This window comes from Ornithorhynchus anatinus, chromosome 12 (genome assembly GCF_004115215.2).
Source record: "Ornithorhynchus anatinus isolate Pmale09 chromosome 12, mOrnAna1.pri.v4, whole genome shotgun sequence".
In the NCBI taxonomy this organism is placed as follows: Eukaryota; Metazoa; Chordata; class Mammalia; order Monotremata; family Ornithorhynchidae; genus Ornithorhynchus; species Ornithorhynchus anatinus.
Genome location: NC_041739.1, coordinates 52,987,422 through 53,005,810, shown reverse-complemented (window position 1 = coordinate 53,005,810; position 18,389 = coordinate 52,987,422). Strand labels below are relative to the sequence as shown.

Sequence of the window (18,389 nt, the reverse complement as noted above, 5' to 3'; positions counted from 1 at the left end):
CCCAGGTTGGGGCTCTTTCCACTTCAGGTGATGTGGGGATAACTGGGTTCAGGGACATTTTCGTTCACAGCTGTCACCCACCACTCACGTCCTGCCTTCTCTTCCCTTCCCCCGCCTCAAGATTGGTCTAAAAGCAACTAGCTGCCTTTACTAGATGTTGCAGGTAGTCACTGTTGGTTATTGTTAGATTCCCATCACCAGTGTAGGATCAAGAGTTGTCTTTAGTGTGAAGACAGCTTCTTGGATTGTATCATCTCTTGGAAATATTCAGAAGCTTTTTGTCCCATGTTGAAAAGTGAAAAATAAAGGGAAAAGGTAGTGATGTTAAATTTTGAGAGGGCATGTGGATGCATACAAGTGAACCAAACTCTCACTGTACCTCTGAGCATCTGTCTCCAACTGTGGAGACTTCTTACCCAGAGTGCCATTTTCTGAAGCACATTTAGCTTTAGTGATTTTTATTAAATACAACTTGATTATGTCATAAAATAATTTTCAAAATTTACTTATCAATTTCAGATTAACTCTAAGTGTGAATTTTAAAAGGTTTATAACACTTGGATGAATTAAGATTACAGCAGACTTCTGATCAAGCAAATGTAGTCAAAAGTAATTACTATATAGTGTTTAATTGAATAGCCAGTTTTTAAACAGCTTTGAGTTCATTTTTTTAAATTCAGAATGTTGTTAGTACAAAAGTGATTTCACCGAGATCTTTTCAGTTGAAGTCATTGGCAAACTCAAATTCAATCTAGAAATTAAATTAAAGTAGTTTGGCAGGTATTATTTTCAAGTTTGTAAATTGAGATCAGATCCATGTGCTGCTGATCATTTTCCACCCTTACAAAAAATTCCCATTAATGAGACTTTGAAATTGAGCACCTGCTCGAAGGAATAGCTTTTGGTGGTTGTTGTTACCTGTCTGCCTCCTGAAGCCTCCCATCTCTGCCAATCAGGTTTCCTGTGGGACACAGGTCACCTTGGGCAGGCAGGGATGTGACCCAATCTCAAAAATCTCACAAAGCCTTTCCATTTGCAGGACCCACTGATTGTCAAAGGTAATGCACCGTAGTCCCAGTGCTTTTCCTCAATGCTGCAAATAAATAAATAAAAAGATATTAAGCACTTAATGTGTGCCAGACAGTGTATTAAGTGTCCATGTCCGACGTGGGCCTCAGTCTTAATCCCCATTTTATAGATGAGGTAACTGAGACACAGAGAAGTTGAGTGACTTGCCCAACGTCACAGCAGAGAAATGGTGAAGCTAGGATTAGAACCCAGGTCGTCTGACTCCCAGGCCTGAGCTCTTTCCACTAAGTCAAGCCGCTTCTGCCTTGTTCCGGCAGGCAGTTGCCTCGGTAATCAGGCTAGTTTGCCCCACCTAATATTTTTCAGGATTCCTCCTGTTCCTGTCCACCTTTGCAGAATGCCTTGGGTAGTCCTTTAGGAAGAAACGTTTACCACTAATGATATGTGCTTTTTCCACTGGATTAACCAGCAGGGCTACTTTTCTTACATAAACACATGTTTAAAGCATGTTTGGGTAACAATGTACTTTATAAGATTTATTTATATGCTCGTTTATACTATATGTTTTTAATATGTTTTTGTTCAGTAACTTAAATCATTGTATTTCAAAGACACGCCAGGTAAGATATTTGAGGAGGAAATCATAATGTGTCCCAGTGAGTACTAGTTATTGTCTAAGAAATTCTAAGTAGGCTCGATTGTTCTCTAAGCCTGTGACATGTGGTGTTTTTCAATAATTTTAAAAACCATATGCTTTAATGTCCATTTTGCAGATTCATGAGATCTTTGAGTGTCAAGAATGTGACAAGAAATTCATTTCAGCTAATCAGCTAAAGAGGCACATGATAACCCATTCAGGTACCCACTCATTCTTTTGCCTGATATAATAAGTTATTTTATGGAAATAGATATTCTGGTATTTTAAAAAACATAAACTCAGGAATTTAGTCTCCTTTTATTCAATTCCTGAGTACTACAAGTGATTGCTTATTCAGCAGCATGTTTGTGCCGGTAAAAATAAGCTAAGAATTCAATTTGCTAAAGTTATGTTTTGAAAACACCTTTCTTATGGATTTGGATTGTTTCTTTTTTGTTCTTTGAAGTGGGGAAGAATTTTTTGCAACTTTTGAAATTGGTATTTGACTTACAGTGCTTTTGCACAGTAACTTTGCTTTGGAACTTAATTGTATGAATATTGCTAAAGTGGAAAACCTTTAAAACTATCATCCCTACTTTCACATATGGAAACAAACCATGTTCTTTTGAAAACATTTTTCTTTTTATTTCATCTAATTAATTGGAATTTAGGTGTGGAAATGAATATTGCTAAATACCGTGCTAGTTTCTTGAGGCACCCGAGTACATCCTCCATGAAGGGCACTAGTTGTCTTTCTAATTGGTTTAGTCTTAATTGGGTTGACTTCACTGCTCAAAATCTCTGAAGAGGAGAGACTGTCTCTCCCTTTCATCTTCTTTCCCTATATAAACAGGAGATTAAATGTCCCCACTCATTTTCTGCAGAAAAGCGCCCCTACATCTGTGAGGTTTGCAATAAGTCCTTCAAACGACTCGATCAAGTGACTGCACACAAAATAATACACAGTGAAGATAAACCCTATAAATGCAGGCTTTGTGGAAAGGGATTTGCCCACAGAAATGTTTACAAGAATCACAAGAAGGTAAAGAACTCAGTAATTTTTGTTTACTTTCCAGCTATTTTGGCCTTAAAGCAGTTTATTGTGATGTTGGGGCAGGGTGTTTGTAACCCAAGCAATTCAAGAATTGGAAGCTTTTCTTTGGTTTGTCTAGTCTAAAGAAATTTTAATAATGAATTCGTTTTCAAAAGAAAAGTGGAAAAAAAGTTAGTACTATAATCAGTTCTGTTCTCTTGATTTTTTTCGTTATGAATTGCCAAGCAAAAGTTGAGTGCATCAAATCTAGAATAGCCCATCTTTAGGTTTTCATTATAATCCTATTAAAATGGTGGTGATTGTCCTTTTTTGATTTGGAATTGCAAAAAGGCAGTGTCTTCATTGCATCACAATTATCCTTTAAATCTTCCAAGAGCATTACATCCAGAACAACACTGGCCTTAAGCACTGTGTCCATATGAAACAAGGTAGAGTTAGGTTGGCAGAAATCTTGGCCTGTCATTATTTTTATCCTAGGAGTTTGCTTTCAATGGCAGAGGTGCATCAGTCACTGCTGCCTCCAAATTATAGGACTGTAAAAAATAATCTGGCTGGTTTCCTGCCCAGCCTTTCAAAACCTCTTGCTCCTTTCTTTAATGAAACTGATATGCCCATATTTACAAGTTTTTCACAGTTTGGCGTAGGTTATATGCCACCTGGGAATTTGGCACAGGATTTCTGCACCATTTCTCATACTTTGAGTCATAAATCATACAAAAGTAATAACAATGCCTTAGACTGGAGACAAACAATGAGGTTCTTTCCAGAGCTGAACACTTGCAAAAGCCCATCTGCTGTAAAGCCAACATGTTCCTCTAAATATTATATCATCTTAGTGTAGTATAAAGACCTACTACACAAGGGATACAGTGACATGGACATGCCTGTAATATATTCGGTGAAGTCACTTTTTATAAAGGGCAAAACCACTCCTATTTCATCAGGGTTTGTTTATGGCTAATTGTGAAGTTAAAAAAAAATATGACTTTGGAAAGGAGAGAAGGCTTTTAGACTGTGAACCCATTGTTGGGCAGGGATTGTCTCTATCTGTTGCCAAACTGTACATTCCAAGTGCTTAGTATGGTGCTCTGCAAACAGTAAGCGCTCAATAAATATGATTGAATGAATGAATGAAAAGGCAACAATTGCTAAATCTGCTCATTATCACGTATCATGAATAGCAGCTGATGGTTCAGGAAAATAAACTTAGATCCCTTTAATTTTCTAGTATGTAATTTGCTTTCTTTGATCACAATAGTAAACGTTATCTTTATGTTGTAACATCCCTTGAGATAAAGCAGTATTTTGATGATAAAAGTAGTGATCATTTGAAATTATTCTTTCTGTTTTAGAGCCAAAATTTAGGTATTTGAAAAGTGGGGAAATTCCTGCATTAAACCCTAGAGGGTAATGAAATTCATAAATTTGTACCCGATTTTCATTCCCAAGGGAGTTATATTGTTGATGGGGATGATAATGATAGTAAAGAGATCATATATAAGTGTTTATTGCTTGTAATGAATTTTAATTACTTTGTTTGACACCCTTTTAAACCATTGAACCCTTTCTCAATGTGATATACCAAAATATTAATTGGTGTAGAGATATCATTGAGGTTTGGGGGGCATAATGATAGCTAGAGCTTTATAGAATTGGGTTCTGGGAGAGCAGTCTATTTTTTATCATCAGTGGCATCGAATGCATTTTAAAACCTCAGTGTATTTAGAAGGACAATAATAGACAAATAGAGGATTAAGTTCACATTGCAAGTTTCATGACAAAATATTCTACAAATTAAGAGCTCCAGTTAAGTCATCCTCTATACATGGTTTCAAAACAGGGGGTTTTGCAATTAGTTAGATGCTGTCTTTGCCTTAATAATATGTAATAAATAGGTTAGGGAAGACTTCAGCATAATGTTAATATAATGTGTATTTTTAAAAGTACTGAAGCCATTTGAACTACATCCTTTAATTTTTTAACTATGTTCTAGAGTATTATTTATGTTCTAATATACTGGTGCAGTTTGGTCTTAAACATATTGTAGGAAATGTACGCTGTATATTCAAATGTGTAAAGACAGCAGTTTTTTTTTTTGAAAAGTTTTACACTTGATATCTTCAAATGCCAAAATCAATACAATATAGTTAACCATCATACCGTATGTTTTGTATTTAAAATTAGAAATTGAGTCAAATGTGGGGCCATATAACTCTAGCTCACATCTGTATCTTCTTGAGAAAAGGATTTCATTGAGGCTATTTAATCTGTTATGGCGTTGACATTTCAGATGGGTGGGTGAGTTAAAAGAAAAAGTATTTCCTGAGCCAATATTATCCAAATGTTTGGAACACTGCCATCCACAAAATAGAAAGGGTGAGATTTTCCTACTGTATAGGAAACTATTTCCCTGGCAAGATCCGGGCACCAGTGTTCTGAGATCAATAAGAATGATGTTAGAATTTTGCCAGCACCAGCACTGTGCCCAAGTATTTCAAGAAGTCACACTAGATTCCCTCTTGGATGGGACAATTAATTAGAAGGAAGAGGACCTAATTCTGGCAGGAGAATGTCCAATATTGGATTTTCACTCCTCTCCTCCCACTCCCCTTCTGCTTCTTCCCTTGGTCCAGGAGACACAGAGATTTGGTTCTCTTTGAGGCTGGGGAAATCTAACTTCTTTGGTGTCATAGAAGCAGCAAGTTGGTCTCACAATAGCCCAGAAACTCCTAGAGCCCCTGGCACTGGTGTGCAACTTGACAGAGTTGAGGGAGCCTTGAGCCATGAAAGGTAACCTTTTTCAGACCTCTCACAGACTTAGTGTGGCTCACTCAAACATCTGCAGAGTGGCCTTGCCCTTTGTTTGCCAGACCAGATTTTGAGGCAAAATGATTACGCTTCCAGTGAAGGAGTCCATTCTGATGCCACTGGATGGAGAACCTATTTATAGAATATTGTTTTAGCACCGGAGATAATCTGTGCCCACTTTTCGAACAGCAAGGATTGCCCAAGTCTGGTGTCTGATGTATTCCAGCTGCCTGCAGTGTGGTTTCATAGCTTCCGAATAAGCACCAGAGCATTTTACAAATGCTTCATCTGATATAGCGTGGCTCAGTGGAAAGAGCACGGGCTTTGGAGTCAGAGGTCATGGGTTCGAATCCCGGATCTGCCACTTGTCAGCTGAGTGACTGTGGGCAAGTCACTTAACTTCTCTGTGCCTCAGTTACCTCATCTGTAAAATGGGGATTAAGACTGTGAGCCCCACGTGGGACAACCTGATTCCCCTGTGTCTACCCCAGTGCTTAGAACAGTGCTCTGCACATAGTAAGCGCTTAACAAATACCAACATCATCATTACTATAAGCACCACCTGCCCTCCTGTGCCTAGAATATAAGCTATTTTTTCCTGCCCTCAATATGGGAGTTTTGGTAATTTATTATGAAACAGCCAACTGCCCCTGCATTCCCTTCTACCTCCTAATCTTGTCAGGGTTATGGGTCCGCGGGGGCTGTAAAATGCCGATAATAGGGAGTCTTGGGGGCATAATATTTGAGAAAATCGGAAATCAAATGAAAATCTCCAAGAAGGGTGTGCCTTAAATTTGCTCTACCAATTTTTTCCCAGAATTTCCATAACCAACATTTTGCTCTATCCTTGACCAGCCAGAGGAATTGGATTTCCTATGAAAATTCAGAGTTCTGGTGGAAAGACTCACTTCACCAAAAGGCAGCTTTAGCATCCCAATTTTAGTAGCCCTAAGGAGGTTCTTCATTTTAAAGTTCAAAGTTGGTGAACCATCTGTGCAGTGAGTTATTTGCACATTCTGCCAACTCTGACGAAGAAGCAACACAGAAAAATGCCCTTGAAAGTCGACAGTTTTAACAGGTCCTTCTATAAGTGTTTTCCATACTTGTTCCATGTGTGCAAAAACAGTCAAGATAATCCAGTTCTTATTGGTGCCTGGGAAGAAACTGTTTTGTTTGTCAATGTATGAACCTGGCTGTCTGTAGCCCATTCAGATGAGCTGTAATCTAAGAGTTTCACAGATGTCACACAGGAAACTGCTAGAGCTAAAAGATTATGAAAATCAGAAGGGTCAATGAGGGAGCAGATAGCACTCTGCTCTTATCAGAAGTAAAAGCGCTAAGCATTTTAGGCTTAAGGCTCCTTCTTTTTTTCTTTTTTTTGATTTTTGTAACTTTGATTTAATGTAGCTCTATGTGAAGGGAGCTGGGTTGACAGCCCTGGAGACTGAAGTCCTCTATTTATCCACAGAACAGGTGCAGCACGGGCAGCAGCAGTGCAAGCTTTCCCCTACCGCCCCACCAATGTGCCTCAGTTCTGTTCTGGAGGGTCCACCTCTAAAGGTGAGAGGGTAGCTCAGTCTCTTCACGTCCAGTAAATCCTTGGTTTCTCTGCCAAGATTAGCAGTGGGTGGTGCCAGCCCAGTCCAGTGGGTGGTGATGGGTCCTGTGTTGAAAGTGCCTCTTGGCTAGGCATTGCACTGGCCATCTATGAAATGGCAGCGTTTTTAAGGGACTCTCTGTTGGGACTGGATTTCAACTGCTAATTTAGAGGTGTTAAGTGTCTCTCTCCCATTCCTAATTTCACTAATTGTCATGTTACCAATTTATCACTTTCAAGGTGCTTCTCTTGCCTTGATTCCAGCTTTGCCACTATAGAAGCAATAAGGGTTCATTGATTTTCATAGCTTGAAACCGTGGAGTGGCTGGGTTGTGACAATAAAGTGGGAGTCAAGATATTCCAAATTCTGGTCTCAACTCTTACTAAGACCCTCTTTGGCCCTAGATGGCTTTAATATTCCCAACTCAGCAAAGCCTGTAGTAATTAATACTTCCTCACCGGGATGCTGTGGAAGTGAATTAAATGACATTTTAATATGAAAATACCTGAAGTTGCAAATGCACTTTTATTACTTTAGCAGTGTTTGAAATTCATTTCTGTGGCGTGCTCTACTTTTCGAAGTAATTGCATCCATTTTGTAACCCTTCGAGCAAGAAAGCCAACATACTACAATTGGCATTAACAAGATGCAAAAATATTCTTTTAAGATTTGTATATGATGTAAGTGTAACAGAAAGGAGCCCAGATTTCCCACTGGCTCTTTCATCTTATATTCTGAATATGAATTTCTATTGATTAAGATTTTCCTTAAAAACAAACAAAAAAAAAACCCTAAATCAAAACTCAGACAGGTATACTTAGTCCTTCATATGCAAGGACAGTTGTAAACATACATAATTTTGTTCGTAACTTAAATCTCCATATATGATATACTACCCGGTCGTTACCCCCAATGGCTTTGGAGCACGAGATCCTTTTAGTTAGCCAAAGGCAGTTTGAAGACTTGAAAACCATCCTTTATCTTAAAATTATAGGAAATTGCATAAATTACTTTATTTTCTGGTCACAATGGGCTAGGACTGGATTACAGGGGAAGCACTTTGAAATTTGTGGGGCTAGGGGGATGCTAATTCTCTTCCTAAATTTGAGAGAGCCTTAACTGAGCTAGCAATGTTGAAATTGTTTCGTTCAATAATTCATTTCCATCCATCACTTTATTAATGCCTAAGGCAAAATGAATGAGGTTTCTATCATAGGTGCAAGACAGGGATGCAGAGTTGAGGTAAGGACATAATTCCTGAGACCTGAAGGAGTAATTATTCTCCATTTAAAATTTAAACCTGGTGCCTAGGGAGTTAAGTCACCAAAGACAATATTTGGAGTGGTGGAGAGAATTCCACATTGTGTTATTGTACATATTAATTTCTAAAGAATTCACCTGCCTACAGATCAGCCCAGAAGGCACAGAGATTTGTTTTAGTGTAACTTTGAGTTGAGTAGCTGTGTAACTCCTTATGTAGTTGTTGTTGTCTTTTTGTCAAATCTCCGTGTTCTTTATATCTTGATGTCAGAATTGAAAGACGTCCCTCTAGCGAAATCCCCACACAAACCCTCTCCACCGCCTTTCTTTTTCCTCCCCAACCCTGACTGAATACAAAACCAAAGTAACTCTAATTATGGTAATGACTCAAAATTGATTTTCCTGGTCTTTTCACCTGACACACTGTCTTTCATCTGCAGACTCACTCTGAAGAAAGACCATTCCAGTGTGAGGAATGTAAAGCTTTGTTCCGAACCCCATTTTCTTTGCAGAGACACCTGCTAATACATAACAGTAAGTGCCACCTTAGGTTGAGCAAAGAGGGCGTGGCGCATGTAATGAAGAGTGAGGTGTCTTGAGGTCACACTTACATAACTCACAAAAGGAAACGCATCAAAGCTCAGTGTACTTAAATGTGGAATTTAGCTGTGTTGGCTTAGGTTTGTATTTGAACTGGTAAAATTCCAGGAGGTCTAGTCAAATAGAAAACCTTGTATACTCTTTGTGCCTTCTTTCCCTTCCCTCCAACGCCCATTTCCCCCTGCACCTCCAAACCCCAGTAAAAGTGTCTCATCTACTTTTTAAATTCCTCAAGCATTTCAAATGCAAAGGCCTGGGTAAATGCTGTATGACTTGCTTATTAGAGTTTGTTGTTCGAAAATTATTTCCTATGTATAATGAGCAGGCTATGGCTGTAATGTTCTGGTGAGCCCATAATCATTTTTCTTCTAAATTGCTGATGGCAATTCTGTTCATTCGAGCCTTACATTCAAAGGAAAACCTTTTCCTGACATTTAGAAGCTGAAGTAAATGCATCTATTTGCAGAGTAGTGTTTTAATTAACATGAAAGACATATTTGATTTCAGATTATATTCTGAAAATATGACCTTTCAACTGGCAAACTTCAAAAATAGATGTAGTTTTGCAAAGCCCCAACCCCAGTACTAATTTTATATAAGGGACACTAAAGGTTCCTTGGTTACATTATCTGAGATTCATCACTTTATAAACTGAGTAAAAGTGGACTTTTCAGAATTTTAAAGGCTCTTACTACTTTTTTTCTGACAAAATCATAAAGTAACAGAAAAAATATTTTGACCTAGTTGTCTCTTTCTATTTTGAAAGAGAAAAATAGCTTAGCATTGTTAGTTACTTTTAATTTAAAAGTAATGACCACATATCTAAAAGTAATGACCACATATCTTAGTTTTTGAGCACTTTGAGGTTCAGGGACCATGTCTAATTATTGCCTGTGTGTTCTTTTCCAGCCCTGAGTACTGTGTCTTGCATACATTAAGAACAATACATACTATTACTAATGCGAGTAAACTGCAGCAAATTATGTACCTATCATCATAACTTCAAATATTTCTAAAAGCTTGGATGATTGATTAGGGCAGAAGCCAGAGGTGGTAAAGAATTTTAATGTAAAGTACTGTAAATATTAAGTAATTTTGATGTTGCTATGTATGTTTTTTTTGCAACACAGAACAAAGATGCTTTGAATCCATTTATTGTCAAATGACTCTGTACCCAAGCATCTCTAACTCACCACAGCGTCTGCAGATGCTGATGTACACATATGTGTCATTCTAAATTTCCCATTCAAGAAGAATCGCACTAAAAAGCAGACCCACACAGAGTTTTTACTGAAAAAAACAGATATTCCAACTCACTTTAATATTGTTTTGTTGTAAGGATGACAACTTCCATGAGATGAGTAGATTTTTCAGAATTATGATTTATACAAGTAAGCTTCTCCTACATCAGTAAGAATTATAACATCAGTCTTGGCTTGACAAGCTGGAAAATTTGCTTGTCAGTGTTGGTACACTGAAATTAGATTTTTGATAGCAGCAGTGAGCCATTATTGAAAGGAACCTCATACTTTTCATTTTAGTTTATTAACTTTTAGGCTACCAGAGAAATTCAGGATTGAAGTTGACAAGGCTGGTTAGATGCTTAAACATACATGGAGAACAAATGTAACCGTATATGCTAAATGGCACATTCATCAGAACTTAAGAAAAATGCATCCAGATGTTTAGCCAATAAAAAGATATGAAGCATTTATTCATATGTGCTCTGATTTAGAGTAAAGGTGAAGTTAGTTATCTAGTAGGAGGTCTGCCAGGTACTCTTCAAAGCTAAAATTGTGGCCAAATCAGAAAAAGATCACAACAAAAGAGGAAAAGACAGTGAATATGAAATTGCATCTTAATCCACTAAGACTAAGTAAGAATGTTAGGGTTTTTGCAAAAGCATATCTGGCTTCAGAGCATAGACTGATTTATCAAAATTATGTCAGGAATTAGCCTTCTTTTTAAAAGTTTTCGAATTCCAAGCTAAATTGCAAATCAGCTTCCTGTTTAAAAAGAAATGAGAGATTGATATGCACATTTCATCTGATTTTAACCTTTAAGTTGTGGTTCAAGAGGATTGCATGGGAAATCACTTTTTATGAAGCTGGTTGAGTTCTCCTTTTTTTCCCAAAGAAGGAAAACAAAAACTATGTTACTTCAGTCAAGGGTATTCATTTCCCTAGCACTCAATGTGGAGATATTCCAAAGAAAGAAAAAGGATCCCCAAGGGACTGAAAATTGTCCTTGAAATAATTCCCTGGAGTAGTTTGGTGATGTTTTAATGCAAAGACAAATATACTGCTTCTATGTTTTACTCCCCCATTAGAATGTAAGCTCCTACTGATATTTATTGAGCCCTTAATGTGTACAGAGCACTGTACTAGACAGTTGGGAGAGTATAGCACAACAAAGTTGATAGACATGATCCCTGACCTCGAGGAGCTTAAAATCTGTGAAGGCGCAACAGACATTGAAATAAAGTAGAGATGGGAAACGGCTGACTATAAGGATATTTACATAACTGCTGAGAGGCTGGGGTGAGTATCAAAGTGCTTAAGACCCAAGTGCATAGGGACACAGAAGGGTCCAGTGCCCCACATCAAGTGGGTGTTCTGTAAGCGCTGCTACTTCTTAAGAGATTTCATCACAAGAGGCCACAGGACTCCACTTTGCTATTTTAACTCCATTGACTGAACCTAATCCAGAGTCAGTGAAGCCTGGGGATAATAATAATAATGTTGGTATTTGTTAAGCGCTTACTATGTGCAGAGCACTGTTCTAAGCGCTGGGGTAGATACAGGGTAATCAGGTCGTCCCACGTGAGGCTCACAGTTAATCCCCATTTTACAGATGAGGTAACTGAGGCACAGAGAAGTGAAGTGACTTGCCCACAGTCACACAGCTGACAAGTGGCAGAGCCGGGAGTCGAACTCATGACCTCTGACTCCGAAGCCCAGGCTCTTTCCACTGAGCCATGCTGCTTCCCCTGGGGATGTCAACGTTTAAGACACTTTCCCATTTAAGACTGCAGGGCAAGGTCTGTCTAATACAGTACTTTTGTCTTGTGACACTCAGCTTCTGAGAATACGGCCTCTACCCATTCAGGAAAGGGGGAAGACTCTGGGAGAGACAGTCTCACTTGCTAACTTCAGTGGGTCACAGATTGCAACATAACATTCCTCAACAGTGGCTCATCATTGGATTACGGTTTATGTCTCTGCGGGTTACAAATCTAACAGATTACGCTCCGTAGAACATTTAGAAAATGTAGTCGTGGTTGAACAGTTGTTGTTGAAGAAGTCCTTCAAAGACTTCTTTAGTCCTTCAGACTGAGCAGGTAGCAAGTCTGTTGCTGCTGGGTGCCTTCACATTTGGATTTTCTGTTTCCAAGGTGAGCGAACTTTCAAGTGTGACCACTGCGATGCCACCTTCAAAAGGAAGGACACTTTAAATGTCCACATCCAGGTGGTCCACGATGGACATAAGAAGTACAAATGCGATCTGTGTGACAAAGCATTTGTGACACCTTCAGTGCTTAAAAGCCATAAAAAAGTAAGTACAAATTGATCCCTCTTTAAGTTCCAGTTCCTTTACTCACCCTTAGAGCTGTCTGACACTTTTCCCTCCTATCACGCTTACTCTTTCGCGATACTTTTCCCTCCTATCATGCTTACTCTTTCCGTCTTTCCTGCAGGCTGGGAGCAAGTATCGTTAAGCTGAATAAATGGCAGAGTGGTCACTCACTGCAGTTTGCAGCTGTGTTTTTGAGGGTCAGTATCAGCAAAAGTGAATAGGTTAGAGCAAGGCCCCAAGCTAGAACCATTTGCTGATTGGTTTTGGAGCCTATAGCGCCCTTGGCCTCGTTGTTCTTACCCACTCGCTGGAAGTCACCTGTATACCCCTCCTCCATTGTCTCTACCCACTCCCCCGACTCCCTAGATGCCAACAAGTGTGGATCTCCGCCAGGAACTTCTTACAGGGATGATTAGGTAGGTGAGGAGGATGAAATGAGCCATGATGGGCAAACCAAAGTAAATGATCTCAGATTTATTGATTCCGCTGGCAGCAAATGGGAAGCTTTTGCAAAGAAGCCTCAGCCTCAAACCAAAACAAGGTGAACTCTTTCACATAATGATTGATTTGTTGCCGGGAGAAGACGTGGAGCAATTCCAGTGAGACCTCACATGTGAGAGATCGTTTATGCTGTGGAACAGAGGTCTGTTGGAACTCCTTCCAGTGTGACTAACAAATACATTCAAAGTGATCATTGGATTGTTAATGCATCATGCCTGGGAATTGTGTGAAGACTTGCAGTTTTGCTTGCATCCGGCGACTTCGCTTTTTATTACTATTATTCTTTCAATGCTTCCCACGTTTTCCTCATTATTTCTGAGTACATTTCTACTAAACGTAATGCTTACGTTTCTAATGCAAACGCAGGAGTTGGTCATCGGTAAGTACATCATTAGATTAGAACATCTGTCCCAAACATTTGTAAGTTGTTTTCCAGTAGAGAAGGGTACATTTAAAAAGCCTGTAATAATATCTAATATTTTAGAAAAAATAGCATTTTAAAATTACTTAGCTGTAAAAACTGTGTTTAATCTGGGAGATTTTTGGAAAAGTCTAGAACCCACAAGAGATGCCTGCTTCAATATGTTTTTCCCTTAGCAGTTGTTACCAGCATCGGTTTCCACTTCTCAAATTGTAGCTATCAGATGACCTGAGTTGAGTCATAGCCTGGTGAATCTGCTCTGGTCAAATTATGTTACTGGGTGAATGTAGCACCTCGGAAGGGATTTCGTAGAACTGAACCACAGACTAGGATATTTAAAGTTATTTCAGCTTGAACCATAAACACAGGTTAGATATATGCAGAGAACTCTCCCAACTCTAGAGAAGCAGCATGGCCTAGTGGAAAGAACCCAGGCCTGAGAGGCACAGGACATGGATTCTAATCCCGGCTCTACCATTCACTTGATCTGTAACCTTGGGCAAATCACTTAACTTCTCTATAACTCAGTTTCCTCAACTGTAAAATGGGGATTAAATGCCTGTTCTTCCTCTACTCAGACTGTGAGCCCCACGTGAGACAGGGACTGTGTCTGACCTGATTAACTTATATCTGCCCCTGTCCTTAGTACAGTGCTTGGTACATAGTAAATGCTTAAAAATACAATAGTGATAATTATTACTACATAGATATACATAGATGTAATGGGCATGCTATCCTTTGTTTTATTCTTTCATAAAAATAATTGGGTCATTGTAATTACTATGTTGTCACTAAAATTGAATAAAATATAACATTCACCTTTTTACTTATCTCTGGTTAGTATACCACTACATGTACTTATTTTTGTAGGCCAAAAACATTGAAATTTTTTATTGTAAATTCCTGTTCACCTAAATTATTTTAAGATCCAAACCCAGTGAGCATTTAGTTAAATCCCTCCTACACAGACAGAAACTGTGTCTGACTTGATTATCTTTTATCTAGCCCAACACTTAAAATATTGTGCTTAACGAGAACCATAATTATTAGTATTATTATTATAACATTGTAAGATTCTGGTTTTTCATCCTGGTTAGATTTTCCTATCTTGGGCAGTGGTTACTATTTAAAGCTTTTGATGAATTGGTACCTTTTCCCATTCAAATATTCAGAAGAAATGTAAATCCACGCCTCGGGCCATAGAGCTTCCTTTTGGAAAATCTACTTGCTGGCAGGAGGTGCCAAACAACAGTAGAGCATTAATAGGGCCTAAGAAATGTGGAAAGAGGAAAGCAAAGTCATGTCTCCAGGTGTTTCTCTGATGGGCAAGCCTTTAGAAGGAGCATTTTTAGGGAGATGAAGTTGAAATTAGTTGTAATCCAATAAATTAAAAATGAAATCCTGATGTTCACCTAACAGCAGTTTTTACTTATTTAGGGTTTGAACATAGCATGTCCCCGTAATCCTTTTATTATTACAAGTATCCCAGAATTTGCTTATAACCCAATAAACTTGACAGGTAAATGAAAATATGGCAAGGTGCTTGTGGGCATCTCTGTGACCCACAGTTCCAAGCATGAATCAAACTGAGCAATTGGTATTTCTGAGATCCCTAAGATAAGAAACATGGGGAAAACCAATTTGCTTTCCTATAATCTACAGGATTACCTGTGAGTAGGCTCACATGAGGTGCGTCTGTAAGCAGTAAAAGATTGCCACAGGAGGTACTGGAGATGTTTCTGTTGTTTTGTTCAGAATGAGCTGGGATATCTGTAGGATTCCAGTGTTGATACAGTAAACAGATACAATTTCTAAACAACTGAATCCTAATCAAGATGGATTTTTTTTTTTTTTGCATTTCTCTCCTGGGTGTCAGGGGCTGTAAAATGAACAGGCCCAGACTGTTTTGAAGTTGTACACGATTTACTCTACGTATAATTTTAAATGTATACCATGTGTGTTGAGGTTGTTACTGTGGAAGGGAGAATGCATAGCCAGGTAGCAGTTTATTATTTTTTTTAGTCAAATTAAATCCCTGCCTAGTTTGGGCCCAAAATGGAAGCTTTTAAAGCCTGACATTTTTCTAGTTCAGCCTTCTGCCTTAAGTTCCATATTTGTAATCTGATACCTAATCTTCAGTTGGCAGTTTCCATAACACTTCCAAGAAGAGCAACCTTTAAAATTTTACTAACTCAGCGATTATAACAAACCATTTAGGACTGGGGTAGCTTTGCCCTTCGTTAGAAATACCAGGAGTGGAAAGCTTCTACTAACAGTACAGTTGACATAAATGGAAGGGGAAGGGGACGAGTCTTCTGTTGTGGAGGAGTGACACTGATATAGGTCGTTGATTTTTAACAGTGGGAATCGAGACTCCATCTTGAGTGCCAACTCATAACTCTAAGGTGGGATTCTCTGGGCTGACCATTCTTGCCTAAAGTTTTGAGGAATAAAGAAACATGATTATGTTTTGCAAACATGAATGATGACTTTAGCTGTTCTTTCAGTTTCACTGGGTGTTAGTAATTGCAAATTTGACCCGTTACTTTTAGGAGAGTGGAGTTTCTGAATTTGTTTAAAGTTTACATTTTTTCAGAATGGTTGTCAAACGAAGTTAATCATCCATTAACATATTCAGGGAAAGAAAGCACCAGTCCGGGTGATGGGGTCTGTGGCTTTATTTCTACTTGGATTAACACCAACATTATTTTGCTAACATGGACTTGACCTTAGACTGGGAATGATTTCAGAAAGGAAGGTCATTTGATTTCCCATCAATCACATTCCTATTTGCTAAAATAGTTTAACTTTTTCATTCAACTTTGCAGATAATTACAGTGCAGGCTGCTCTTAACATAATTTACTCTTGTTATAGTGCATGTGGAATAGGTATATTCATTCATTCAATCATATTTATTGAGCACTTACAGTGTATAGACCACTTTACTAAGCGTTTGGAAAGTACAGTTTGGCAACAAATAGAGATAATCCCTTCCCAACAACGGGCTCATATTGAAAGTTAAGAAATATTAAAGTTAGAAGAACTAACTAGAAGCCTCCTCTGTGTTTGTGAGTCCTGTGTGGGACAGAGACTGTCTGACTTGATTATCTTATTTCTACCCCATCACATAGTTACAGTGCTTGGCCAAAAGTAAAAAAGGTAAAAAATGCTGCACTTATCATTATTAATGAATATCTAATGCCAGGTTTATTTTATCCCTGCTATACTCAGTACTCATTCAGGAACTAAATGCTGCAGAGTAGAGTCTTAAGTGTTTCATTTTCTTCTGTTTGTCTGGAAACACAAAGCAGAGAATTAACTTTACCTTTTAAAAAAACAAGTTAACCAGGCTATCTCCTCGTATTATCATTTTTGTTATTTCTTGAAATTGGCATAAAATAGGATACATGCCTTCAGTTAATTACACGATGGAGGCTTGGAAGTTCCCTTGATCGTTTCTAATTTCCAGCTCTTTTTGAGTGGTTACTATTCACAGTTCTCAGTGTATTTCAGTCTCATCTGTCTTGCTGCTGACCCCTTGATCACTTCCTCCCTCTGGCCCAGAACTTCCTCCCCCTTAGTATCTTATGGACCAAGACTCTCTCCACCTTCAAAGCCATACTCAGCTCACATCTCCTCCTGAGGCCTTCTCTTGCTAATCCCTCATTTTCCCACTGTAATATTCGCCTTCTCTCTGCATTGCCTATATATGGTTCCCTTAAGCACTTTGATACTCACCCTGCCTCAAACCAGCTGTACATATATACTTATCCTTATACTCTGCTGTTTTCCCTTTCTATAATTTATTTTAATGTCTGTCTCTCCCTCTAGGCTGAGACTTTGTCTCTTGGGGACGGGGATTGTGTCTACCAACTCAATTGTATTGTACTTGCCCAAGCACTTAGGACAGTCCTCTGTACACAGTAAGTGGTCAGTTAACACCACTGATCAATTGCTTAAAAGCACACAGTAACTTTTTTCAAATCCCAAATTTGAAATTGGCTTCTCCTGTCTCTAAAGGGGCCGGGACAATTCACCCCTGGACAGTCACCATCTTCCATTACTTTGGGAACCAATCAATCAAAGCAATGGCATTTATTGAATGCTTATGGAACTAAATGCAGGAGAGTGTACAATATAATACAGCTGGTAGACATGATCATTGCCTATAAGGAGTTTAGAGAGGAAGACAAGCATCAAAATAAATTACAGATAGGGAAAAAGGGAGAGTATAAGGATATGTACAAAAGTGCTGTGGGGCTAGGATGGGGATTACTCTTAAGTGCTTAAAGGTATAGGTTCAAGTGCATAAGGTCATTGGTAGAGGAACAGAGATAAAAGAATATTGAAAGATTTCTTTGGGAGGCTAAAGTGAAAATTTATTTCTTCCATCATCATTTTCTCCTTATTTTCTTATCCCCATATCCTCATGTGACATTTCTGAGCCCCAATTTCAGGTTTAGCTCCCTAAAGGAGAGAGGAAGAAAAAAGTCCAAATGCAGTTTTTTCTTTCTTCTGTTGTAGAAGAAGCTGGGCTAAATCAGAGTGAATGCCTGATTATAGGTGAGGGAAGCTTTTATTGGAGTTAATTTTACCCCTAGGAGAGAGGGGCATTATTTGAGAAATTGAAAAAACATGCTCATGGAACTATTACTTGGCCCGAACATATAAGCACCATTTTTCTCTTTTCTATTTTTGTTGTGAGTGTTCTGATGGCATATTAAGATGAATCTGATGTTTAGGTGCCAAATCTTTTGCGGATGGAATGTAATATGACGTGCTAAGAAAATAGCCTGTCCAATTCTTTTCATTTGGATAACAGTGAAACTTTCCAAATTTTCTGGACCATTAGAACATCCGTGATTCATTATTTAGATTCGTTTTCTGATGTTAGATAATGCTAA

At 38.5% G+C, this 18,389-nt stretch overlaps 1 protein-coding gene across 6 annotated transcripts in view; it reads left to right on the top strand.

The window, feature by feature from the left end:
- PRDM5 (PR/SET domain 5) overlaps nucleotides 1-18,389 on the top strand; it is a 146,051-nt gene that overhangs the window by 70,004 nt on the left and 57,658 nt on the right. For 3 of the 6 annotated variants that reach the window (XM_029076928.2, XM_029076931.2, XM_039913730.1), the window contains 5 exons: nucleotides 1,803-1,887; nucleotides 2,551-2,708; nucleotides 7,002-7,088; nucleotides 8,827-8,920; nucleotides 12,381-12,541. In XM_029076928.2, coding sequence (XP_028932761.1) covers nucleotides 1,803-1,887; nucleotides 2,551-2,708; nucleotides 7,002-7,088; nucleotides 8,827-8,920; nucleotides 12,381-12,541 — 585 coding nt within the window. The remainder of the gene's footprint in view (nucleotides 1-1,802; nucleotides 1,888-2,550; nucleotides 2,709-7,001; nucleotides 7,089-8,826; nucleotides 8,921-12,380; nucleotides 12,542-18,389) is intronic. The other 3 variants (XM_029076933.2, XM_029076930.2, XM_029076929.2) reach the window with 1 other exon arrangement.